The 11,008-nt window shown below is 47.8% G+C and overlaps 2 protein-coding genes across 2 annotated transcripts; one reads left to right on the top strand and one right to left on the bottom strand.

The window, feature by feature from the left end:
* Positions 1-227: 227 nt before the first annotated feature.
* Positions 228-3,074, bottom strand: snrpc (small nuclear ribonucleoprotein polypeptide C). The gene is made up of 6 exons (XM_030374948.1): positions 2,961-3,074; positions 2,530-2,572; positions 2,329-2,437; positions 2,080-2,139; positions 1,113-1,223; positions 228-712 (listed from the first exon to the last, which is right to left on the bottom strand). The coding sequence occupies exons 1-6, from the start codon at positions 2,966-2,968 to the stop codon at positions 594-596; spliced, it is 450 nt and encodes a 149-aa protein (XP_030230808.1). The 5' UTR covers positions 2,969-3,074; the 3' UTR covers positions 228-593.
* Positions 3,075-3,593: 519 nt separating this feature from the next.
* On the top strand, positions 3,594-9,984 carry LOC115557263 (protein ILRUN). Its single transcript, XM_030374947.1, has 5 exons — positions 3,594-3,921; positions 4,769-4,923; positions 5,203-5,400; positions 6,035-6,387; positions 7,911-9,984. The coding sequence occupies exons 1-5, from the start codon at positions 3,764-3,766 to the stop codon at positions 7,944-7,946; spliced, it is 900 nt and encodes a 299-aa protein (XP_030230807.1). The 5' UTR covers positions 3,594-3,763; the 3' UTR covers positions 7,947-9,984.
* The last annotated feature ends 1,024 nt before the right edge of the window (positions 9,985-11,008 follow it).

Genomic DNA, 11,008 nt, shown 5'->3' with positions numbered 1-11,008 from the left:
AACCTTCCAAACGCATTAAAAACATTTGCCCATTTATCAACTCAAGGTTTGGATACATGTATCCACCCAAAGACATTTATAATAAATTAAACATTAAATATACATTTAAAACCATGCATTAGTAGTCATGTGTTACAAGCAAGCTTTAATGTTACGTGGAAAATCACTGAACATTGTATGTTGAGGCAACACTGGCCTCAATGTATGAAATCACAATTCAGACAAGAGATGTTCAAAAACTATTGTTTATTTGTCAAAACAATACAAATGAACACAATCCTAAAACATTTCAAAAAATGTAATCAAAACGTGACGTTTACAAATTGTAGCTATAAACAAGAGGACATGTGTGCCATTTTATTTAACAAAAATCAACTGCAACCCAAATCACAACTGCGTTTCAAATCAGGTGACAAAATACAGTGACTGAAACTCTGTGTGACCGGATCGGAATTAAAACGTTGAAAAATAAACCAAACACTGAAAACAGGCCAAGTCCGTAGCAGAAGCATGTCGCAATGCTTCCTCACAAGACGACAAAGGGAAGAGAAACAAAAAAGGCGTTTTAAAAAATTTAAAATAGAAAAACGTTTTTATCTGTCTGGTCGCATCATTCCTGGGCGCACAGGCATCATCATAGGTCGGGGGGGCCGCATCATGTGGGGAGGTCCCGGCATCATCTGCATGTGGCCTCCCATTGGGGGCCGCATGCCTGGAAGGAAAGCAGGTTGCAGGTTACATCACCATGCATTTACTGAACGTACTCAACCATGTTCCGGTCAATTGACGTGTGAGCTGTTTGAATTAAAGAGCCCCTATTTTCACGTTGTTCAGCCATCTCGGAATCGACACCTTTGTAATCTCTGATTCAGCAGTCCTGCGTCTGATCATGTGATAGCAGAACCTCTGGTGGAGACACTTTTCAGAAGATTTGTGTCCAGGCAAGAAGAATTTTCTCGTCGTTGCACTGGGAAAGGTTTACTAGTGCTGGCCAAGGGCCGAATAAGTGCACAGTGATCTCCACCCAGCGAAAGGAAGTGAAACGTCCCACATCTGTTCTAGGGACAGATGTGTCCGTAGAATCCAAACAAGAAGTTGGAGATTTGACGTACCCATTCCTGGACCGCCGGGCATCATTCCGTGGGGAGGGGGGCCCATCATTGGCATCATGGGGGGGCCTCCCATGGGGGGGGTGGGGAGCATGCCTGGCCGTGGGGGGCCACCTGGGGGACAAAGGTGAAGCGTTGGGTCAAGTGAGGCCATAGGTCACACTCTTCTGAGCTCATCGTTTTCCAGGGTTTTTTCCCCAGGTATTTTCCATAACATTTCTGTGATCATCGAGGTTCATGTTTCACTGTATGAACTAATCTCTGTTGAATGAGTTTCATAAAAAATGTAATCCAATTGTTATGCATTAAGGAAGCACCGTATGCATTATTTCAGAACAGACAACAGATATTTAGCTGCGTGTGGATTCAACAGAACGGTTCTTATGAAGGCGCCGGGCGGCCAAATATGCTGGTTAGCTTATCCTGATTGTTGAAGCTCGCATGAACGGTGCTAGTGTTGTCAAAATAAAGATAACAATGAAAACTTACGTTAGGACCACGTGTTCAGTAATGTAAAGAAGGTCTTCAAACTGACATTTCATTTGAATAGTCAAATCGAATTTCACACAAGTACCTCCTCAATAGTCTTTAAGCTCATAGCCCACGCACTTTGATTTCAACGGGTCAATTCCAAAAGGTTTTAATGGGTAATTTCATGGCTGCCCTCTGACAAACTCATCCCCATTGTAAATGTTTGTTATTTTAAGGGTACCATGTCCCGTAGGTATTAGTATAGTGAGTCCAGCACTAAAAACATGGTCTTGTGCGATCTGTGCCGTGCACATACACGCCTACATCCTCACCATCGTAAAGACCTATGCCTTAATCAATTTGTTTTGGGGGGCTTCTTTTTTTTTATGCTCTAGTTAACAATGTACTATTGCATTTTGATAGACACTGCATTTGCTTCATGCCCACTATTGTCAGTGACAATCGACAGTAGTTTGTCAGTCAAACGCTGTTCACGTACCTGGTGGAGGGCCTCCAGGGAAAGGCGTTGGAGGAATCTTTCCCTGTTGGAACGCCGCCGCTGATGAAGTCAAAAGAAAGGAGAAAGATGGCATTCACTCGAGAAGCAAAAAATAGCAATCCATTCCTACACCTAATAGGTTCTCCACACAGTGCTGCCATTGTTTTCCCATTACTGGAAATTACAATTTCAGATACAAGATTAGAGGGTAGTAGGTCTTAATTTGATCAATTATAACCAACCACATACTCGTTTTATCGATGAGGCTCTGGGCCTGCTCCTCCATCCATTTCTGATAGTAGTCCTTCACATTCTCTTTGTGTTTTCGACCACTACAGTGGGTTTTCCTCACCGACGGCTGGAAGGGTCAACAAACAAGATGAGTGGACTGGACGGATATATACACATAGTTGATAAAGAGTTTTATATTGAAAATCAACCAAATCTCACCGAGTCATGTGTGAGGTAGGTGTCACAGTAGTCACAGTAAAACCTAGAGGCACGTAAGGAAATCCTCAGGGTTAGTAACCATCACATCCACAATGAATAAGGCAGGAATATAAACACCACCAAAAAAACCCATGATTGCATGCATTTCACATGAGAGCTCAGTGATAAACGCCATACAGTTAACGGGGTGTATAGAACACATATAGGTGGGCTCGTAGGTGCAAGTGTGATTTGAATGAGCAAACTTAGCTTAGCAACATTAGCCTAGCTAAAACGCCGAGCCAATCCACGGAAGACCGAAGCATACAAATTACCAGGATACTCTCAAAAAAACACCCACAACATCAAGTTCTATATTGCAGTACATTTAAAGGTTATGCGAGTCAATATCATGTTTTAACCACGCACAAAGTGTCAACCCGTTTACTTACTTCGGCATGCTTCCCGGTTAGCTTCACCGAGCGACGATCCGGTGTAGCCGATAAAACCCGTCGTGTTGCACACGGAGTTTAGGATTGGTTCCGCCCGCGGAAAATAGAAAAGAAACGTAGCCGGGAACACGCATGATGCGCCCATTTAAACCCGAAGCTCTGGGGTATCACAGTGGACGCTTTTATCATATTCTATAAACATTAATTGGCTGATTTTATAATATAGCAAATAAGAACAGTAATACAATAAACTGTGAAGGCCTACTCCCTCTCATTTGTCCGAAAGATAGCCTTTAATCGAAATAAAGAATATTATATTATTTTCAATATGTCTTCCACGCGTTTCACATCCCATTATATATTAATATTTTGGGGTATTATTACTTTTTCGAGATTTGTTACAACTGGTCGATTTAAACTTTGATGAATCTGCCACCCAATCAAAAGCCGGGTTTCGAATAGCAACAGATGACGTCAGAGTCCTCGGCGATTCACGAACGCTGACGTACGACCCACGGCGTAGTAACGTCAAAACGTCCCTCACACAGTGTTGCCAGATTGGGCTAGATTTCCCGACCAATGTGGCAACAGGCTGGAGGCACCCCGCAGTTTTAAGAATCTGGCAACACTGTCCCTCACACACCGCGCCACCACCATGCGTACTGACGTTGTTGTTGTTGAGCTCCGGTTGTTATGGCTGAGGAGAGAGGCCTCGGAATAGACTAGAGTGCGGAGGATCCCCGCCGGACCTCCCGGACCCTCGGACCCCCTCGGCTCGGCTCCCCGGGACCTCGGCCGTCGCCATGGACGGCATGGACATGGACGTGGACGCGGAGCTCATGCAGCGTTTCAGCTGCATGGGCACCACGGACAAGGACGTCCTCATCTCCGAGTTCCAGAGGCTGCTGGGCTTCCAGCTGAACCCGGCCGGCTGCGCTTTCTTCCTGGACATGACCAACTGGTGAGTCCGCGGATCCCACGACGGCCCTTGCTCCCGGACCATTAGTGGGTGCTGGGTCGCGTCCCCCCCCTCCCAGTCTGTGCGTAATTAATGCATGTGTTTTAAATGCGGTGTGATGCTTAAAGCACCAGTCATTCCTTCTTCGTTCCTCGTTCCTTTTTGTTGCATAACAACTTCGTGCAGCGGGTTGACATTCATGTTGATCTGAGATGTGTTTGAATGGAGAGTGATTAGTTTGCTTGTAACTTGGGTTAAAGGTAACAACCGCAGCCAGAAGCGATCTTGGCCTTTCAGATTCTGATCGTCCAACATATTGCACAATCGATGGGAATACTGTAGTTTTCCACCTCTAAGTTTGTTCACTTCTGGTCACTCGGGGATTCGAACACAACTCATGCATGGCAACGCCGTGATGTTAGGTAACCCGTCGTGATGATGAACGTAGGGCTGGTAACAAGTGGTTGTCGCCTCACGGTTGTTCTCCATCGCTGTTCAATTTACAATCATAGATCTGCACCAGAATCAGAAGAAAAATAAATATGATATTGAACATTTCAGTGGGCAAAAACATAAATATGTTCATTATTATTTTTTTCATTGATGATGTTGCTTGTCAATTAAATAGATGGTGTTGTAAATGTATTAGTTTGAATGATAAAAAAAAAGGTAATACAAAAAATCGAGCAAACATCTCAAACAAACGTTTCCACAAATGACAAGCAAACGTAAAATGTGCTGTCTGATCAAGTGATAAACCCCGAGACTAATGAGAGTTTAATGTTTGCCCTGGGCCGATACTTTAGCTTATTTAACCTCCGTTCGACTGAATCCCATCTGTCTCCACCAGGAACCTGCAGGCTGCGATCGGTGCGTACTACGACTTTGAGAGCCCCAACGTCAACGCCCCGGCCATGTCCTTCGTGGAGGACGTGACGATCGGGGAGGGGGAGTCCGTCCCCCCAGACACAGCGTTCACTAAGACCTGGAGGATACAGAACACGGGTGGGTGTCCGGTCGCACCACGGGGGGGGTCACTGATTAAACCATGGGAACAGAGGTCGGACGGCCATGTCCCGATTCGTAAACCTCTTCTCAGCATGACTCCCAGCCTCTGGGTACTATCTCCTGAAGGTCACATCCAATCTGTCTGTGCTGGACCTGTCTGTGGTGAACCTGTCTGTGGTGTATCTGTCTGTGGTGACCTGTCTGTGCTGGACCTGTCTGTGGTGGACCTGTCTCTGACGTCCATCCCTCTGATATCTGTGTCCCTCCCGCTCCCAGGCGCTGAGTCGTGGCCGCCTGGTGTGTGTCTGAAGTACATCGGCGGGGACCAGTTTGGCCACGTCAACATGGTGCTGGTCAGGTCCCTGGAACCCCAGGAGACGTTTGACGTCAGCGTGCAGATGCACAGCCCCGCCGCCCCGGGCATGTACCAGGGCCAGTGGAGGATGTGCAACGCCACCGGACTCTTCTACGGAGGTGGGACATACCAGCGACAAACACTTAATATTTCCGTTAATTAATTTGGCATTTAAAGGTGTGTATACATTCTGGATTTTAAATAAATGTAGTGCATATAAACAGTGCTTTTCTAACCAGTGGCCACTTTACAATATCGCCTAACATTCACCCGTTCACGCACACATTCGCACACCGACGGCGGTGTCAGCCACGCAGGGCGACAGCCAGCTCGTCAGGAGCAGTCAGGGTGAGGCCTCGACACTCAGCTAGGAGGAGCCAGGGATCGAACTAGCAACCTTCCGGTTACCAGCCGACCCGCTAAACCTTCTGAGCCAAATCCCCGGTGTTATAAAGACCCTAAAGACGGTTTCATGTAGATCTCTCCGTTCGGTTCAGTTCGGTTTATCTTTGTCGTCCCAAAAGGGAAAACTTGTCTTGCAGTCAGGTACACACAAACAGCTCAAGATACACACGGACACACAACAAAGAGAGGGACATTGATTGAACTCTGTATGAAGAGTCCGCCACGTTGTGTCCTCTGTGTTATGAAGTCATTAAAGCCGGTCCCCGGCTTTAATGACTTCATAACACAGAGGACACAACGTGGCGGACTCTTCAGACAGAGTCCATAACCGGCCTCTCCCCCGCCCAGACGTGATCTGGGTGATCCTGAGCGTGGAGGTTGGCGGTCTGCTGGGCGTGACGCAGCAGCTGTCCTCCTTCGAGACGGAGTTCAACACGCAGCCACAGCGCCAACCGCAGGGCGACTTCAACCCCTTCGCCTCGCCGCAGAAGAACAAGCACCACCACCACCACCACCACCACCACCACCACCAACAGGACGGGGGCGGCGGTGGGGGCGTGGAGAGGACGGGGCTGAAGGACGGCGGGGGCGGGGGCGGGGGCGGGGGGGGCCCCTGGGAGACGGGGCCGGGGCCCCTCGGGACGGAGCCCAACGGGGTGGACCTTCAGAGCAGCCGGTCCCCGGGAGTCACCTACGGACAGGTGAGAGGCCGACGGGGTTAGCCTGGTGAGGGGGTTGAGCACACAGGGCAGGAAGTGGAAAAGTAAAAGATAGAGCATCCGGTCAATTTTCAAAATAAAACACAATACTCCGCTCATGTAGCCTATCACAACCTCGCATCAACATTACGTCACGACCGGTGGCACCAGGTCAGAAGTCAATCAATCAATGGGTCTCAGAGGGTCGGCAACATGGACGACGAGAGACTGATTGTCGAAGTGGAGCAACATAAAATAATTCATGAAATAAATCATCCTTTTAATACTGACAATGTCAGAAAGGACAAAGCCTGGCATTTAATTGCAGTAGTTTTGGGAGTGGAAGGTGAGTACATTAGGTTTAGGATTATCGCGTGATCTCGCGTGAATACGGCTGGTTCGCAAGGCAGCGCTACGCTGCGGGCGCGTAACGGGGAGGAAGGGCAGAGTTCGCAGCCGTTCCGCGGCGCGTACGTCCCCGGTGGAAAACAGGCGTAAGATTGCTCAGGCCTGAAGTCGACGTGAACCAGATGCCATATCACTACCGGCACATTGGTTCATTTAAATGTTTAAAAAGAGGACAAAGGTAACCGTAAATAAATATATATATTTATTGTATTTATATATATTTAAACCCTCTAGTGGGCGCTGTTATTCAAAGTCTTACAATACAGTGAGGGTGTTAATCTCTTACTCAAGCGGGGGCCGAACCTGTAACCCTGATGCTATGCTCCACTTGGCAGGACCTCATTTCTGGCTTGAAAGTCAACTAAAAAGGTCATGTTCGAATCATTTACTTTAGATAAGATTCAAAGTTATCTGTGTATATGTGTTAATTAATGGGATTCCTACTGATAACATCGAATCACCTTAGAGTCTGATTGTTCTAACACAGACAGATTTTTGAAAGTTTGATCCTTTCAAAGCTTTTGACTTACTGCTGATTGATAGTGATAAGATAATGCACGCTGACCTCTAAAACGATGCTGATGAGTTGATACACAGTAACGTGATTATTGACTGTTCCCATGAATGGCTTGGTGGTGTAGTTCTCTGCATCACCACCGTGGGGCAGACCTCAGCCGAGATCTTCCCGTATCGCCGCTGATCCAAATGTGGATCAAAGTCACGTTCTAGATCTCTCTGTGCGTGCCAAGTCCCGGGCTGCGCACAAACTGGTTTGTCCTGGACTTTATCCCTTTTCTCTGCTCTATCGTTGCTATTATTTTATTCTTGATATTATCACTATCAACACTTCCTCCATCTTATCATGGGAACTTGGAACATGTGAACTGTGAAGCTCCCCAGGCCAAACCGTTACTTTCCACCACATTAAGGCAGATCCAAGGTTAAAACGGTTCGGTCTCAGAGCACCCTCAGGCCAAACGGTTCTCGCCCACTCGGGTTAAAACCATAACGTAACAGAACTGGTAAAACAACCAATCCCTAGTGAATAGTGAATTAAGCAGCCGTGTTGTTGTTGTTGTTGTTGTTGTTGTTGACATTGTTGGCCGGTGTTCCCCCAGGGCGTCGGCGGGCCCTTCCCCTCCGGACAGAGCTAGGAGCACGGGGGCCCCCAAACAGGGCGGGGGGCCCGGAGGAAGAGGAGGGGTGTTGCGAGCGGAGGAGGAGGAGGAGGAAGAGGAGGAGGAGGAGCGTGTTGACCCGAGGCAGGGTGAAGGGACAGTTGTCCTCTATTGACTCTGTGACAACACCCAGCCCTGCCGGGACCCCTAAGAGCCCCCCCGGGGCCCCCCAAACAGAGACACGAGCCACGGCTACACAGTCACCCAGACCTCCTCCGCGGACGCCTGCTTTATTTTAGGGGGGGGGTTGAACCCCAAGGGGGAGACGTTCTTTATGTTTCCGCGGTGGGGTATGAAGTTTAAAATATCCCAAACGCGACCGTCGACGCCTCCGAGACGGCACCGGCCGTCCGAAGAATGGACCTTCCTGATTGGCTGCGGTGTGCCTGGTGGTGAGCTGTGATTGGTGCTGTCTATGGGGAGCGGTGTGATTGGCGGTTCAGAGGGGATGGTGGTGGGTTTGACACGCATCATCAAACCAAAGGTTGACTCGAGGTGGAAATGAATGAGTGAGTGAATGAATGAATGAAGCCGCGGCGAAGGCGAGATGTTTACGGACCGTGCCGCCCGTTGAGGTACGGTCAGTGCTGTGACGTCATCAGGCAGTGGATGACATCACACCGTCACATCCCAGCGTGGTTCATCACCAGAAGCTGATTGATGATGGTTTTTACCGGGTTTTCGTTTGGCGTTAGATAAGTGTGTGTGTGTGTGTGTGTGTGTGTGTGTGTGTGTGTGTGTGTGTGTGTGTGTGTGTGTGTGTGTGTGTGTGTGTGTGTGTGTGTGTGTGTGTGTGTGTGTGTGTGGAAGCTGGGGGGACTGGTAGGTTAAAACAAAGCCATCTAAATCTATTTTGCCGGGGTTCAGATTTCAAGTGGGTGAATCGCTGTCTTAAGTCTATTAAATGCGTGCGGGTATGGACTTGTTAAGTATGAGTCATGTATTGTTTTTGGGCTTAACTGACAAAACGGTGTGTGCTTAATTCACAAATGTTGTATCTGTTAAGAAAAATGTGTTACATTTAAGAGAGATTCAATGGGCATGTATGTTGTCAGTATTGTTCAGTAATTTGTCACTAAGTCATTCCCCCAGAGTTAATTTATTATACCCTTCACTTAAAAAAATACAAATATCCACACAGCCAGCAGGTGGTGCTATTATTCAAGTCACGTGTCAATCAGAGGTCAGAGAGAAAATAATGCAAATTTTTTTTTTGGCCTGTTTGTCTAAGTAGAAAATATGAGGCTTTTTAATCACAAACTTTAGAACTGCTACTGCTATTTGCACAACGCTGTATGTCACCTGTGATGGTAATCACTGGTGCTGTGTGTGTGTGTGTGTGTGTGTGTGTGTGTGTGTGTGTGTGTGTGTGTGTGTGTGTGTGTGTGTGTGTGTGTGTGTGTGTGTGCGCGCGCATGCGCGCGCGCGCTGGGGACGGGTATGTTGCACGCATGGTTCAGACAGCTCTTCTAGTCATAAGTCCAGGACTACCCTGGATGACTTTACTCCTGGACTTTTGACTCTAAGTTGCCGAAGAATATATTGATTGTCTTATCTTCACCAAAAACGTTTCCAAATATTAGATTTTTTCTTCTGTGTGGCCTGTGGGTAGTGAAGGTTTTAGAAGGAGGTCCGAGTCCAGGCACTTGCCTAAACTCCACGTCTCCATGGGAAATGCCGGTTGGCTTGTGGGTTGCTGGTGAGATCCCCACCAGTGAGTGAACCGATCCCACACCTCAGCCCACACTGTCCGTGCACGTCTTTGTAATGCACAGCAACGTAAGCTGATCCGATTTGCATATCTTCGTCGATGGGCCGCTTTGAAGATCAGCCTAGCGAGCGCCGGTCTTCGTCGGATGGGCTTGTGATCACAGGGGTTCACAGATGTTCACCACCCCCACCCCCGCTCCCACATGACCCCCCAGGGAAATAACGGAACGAGAAAACTAATCCGCGGCCCTGCCTAGTTTTTTGTTTTTGTTTTTTATTTGCATTAATTATGGAGTTTTCCTTTTCTGTGTGTGTGTGTGTCTTTGAAAGTGCATGTGTTTGTGTCTGAGAGCGAGTGTGTGTGTGTGTGTGTGTGTGTGTGTGTGTGTGTGTGTGTGTGTGTGTGTGTGTGTGTGTGTGTGTGTGTGTGTGTGTGTGTGTGTGTGTGTGTGTGTGTGTGTGTGAGAGCAGGCGCGTGAGCACCCAGACGTGCGGGGGATGAGAGCCCTTATATTCCTGCGGGTCTTGCTGTGCGTGTCTGGGTGCAGCGCTGTACCGGCAGCATGGTGGCGCTACCGAGCTGGGGCTTACTGAGGTCTGAGGGACACATTTACCTGAAGAGAAATGTCCGGACGGAAGCCTTTTTTTCCTGTATAAATAAACCTTTGTATTATTAAATGAGCGCCAGAGTGCGTTGTGACTGGATACATTGTGTGTTTGTGTGTGTTTGTGTGTTTGTGTGTGTGTGTGTGTGTGTGTGTGTGTGTGTGTGTGTATGCTCTGACATAGAGGGGGGCGAATTGGGCGGGGTCATCACTAGTCGTATGATTGTCATACAACGATGAAGTGTAGGTTTAACACACACATACATATGTACACACATAAATAAAATAAATAAAAACATACAGAGACACAAACACTTAAACATATACAGACACACACACACAAATGCTTGCGCAGACACACACCTGCCTGTGTGTGTGTTGATGTGTCTGCGTGCATGTTTGCCTGTTTGTGTTGTGTGTGCTGGCATGTGTGCATGTTGATATGTGTGTGTGTGTGTGTGCTGGCATGTGTGTGTGTGCGTGCCTGTGTGTGTGTGTGCTGTGTGTGTTGAGATGGACGACAGATTGAGAAGGAGAACACAGGTGATTATTGTGCAGGCGCAGTGTGACAGGAGCCCTCAGTAAATATTGATTCAGGCTCATATTTGTGATTGTGCAAAGATCATTGCTCCCAGAGAGAGAGAGAGAGGGAGAGAGGGAGAGAGAAAGAGCTATACAAAGAGTGAGAGAAATGTTTAGGAAGAGAGAGAGAAGGAGGGAGGG

This window comes from Gadus morhua, chromosome 13 (assembly GCF_902167405.1).
Source record: "Gadus morhua chromosome 13, gadMor3.0, whole genome shotgun sequence".
NCBI lineage: Eukaryota > Metazoa > Chordata > Actinopteri > Gadiformes > Gadidae > Gadus > Gadus morhua.
The sequence above is the reverse complement of the archived record's forward strand: the minus strand, read 5'-3'. Positions and strand labels throughout refer to the sequence as shown.

Excerpts from the sequence above, each read along its gene's own strand:
- LOC115557263 (XM_030374947.1), top strand. The coding sequence starts at position 3,764 with ATGGACGGCATGGACATGGACGTGGACGCGGAGCTCATGCAGCGTTTC. Across the intron at positions 3,922-4,768 it reads TTCCTGGACATGACCAACTG|GAACCTGCAGGCTGCGATCG; the intron begins GTGAGTCCGCGG and ends TGTCTCCACCAG. Across the intron at positions 5,401-6,034 it reads CACCGGACTCTTCTACGGAG|ACGTGATCTGGGTGATCCTG; the intron begins GTGGGACATACC and ends TCCCCCGCCCAG.
- snrpc (XM_030374948.1), bottom strand. Across the intron at positions 1,224-2,079 it reads CCCTGGAGGCCCTCCACCAG|GTGGCCCCCCACGGCCAGGC; the intron begins GTACGTGAACAG and ends TTTGTCCCCCAG. Across the intron at positions 713-1,112 it reads GCCCGGCGGTCCAGGAATGG|GCATGCGGCCCCCAATGGGA; the intron begins GTACGTCAAATC and ends CTTTCCTTCCAG.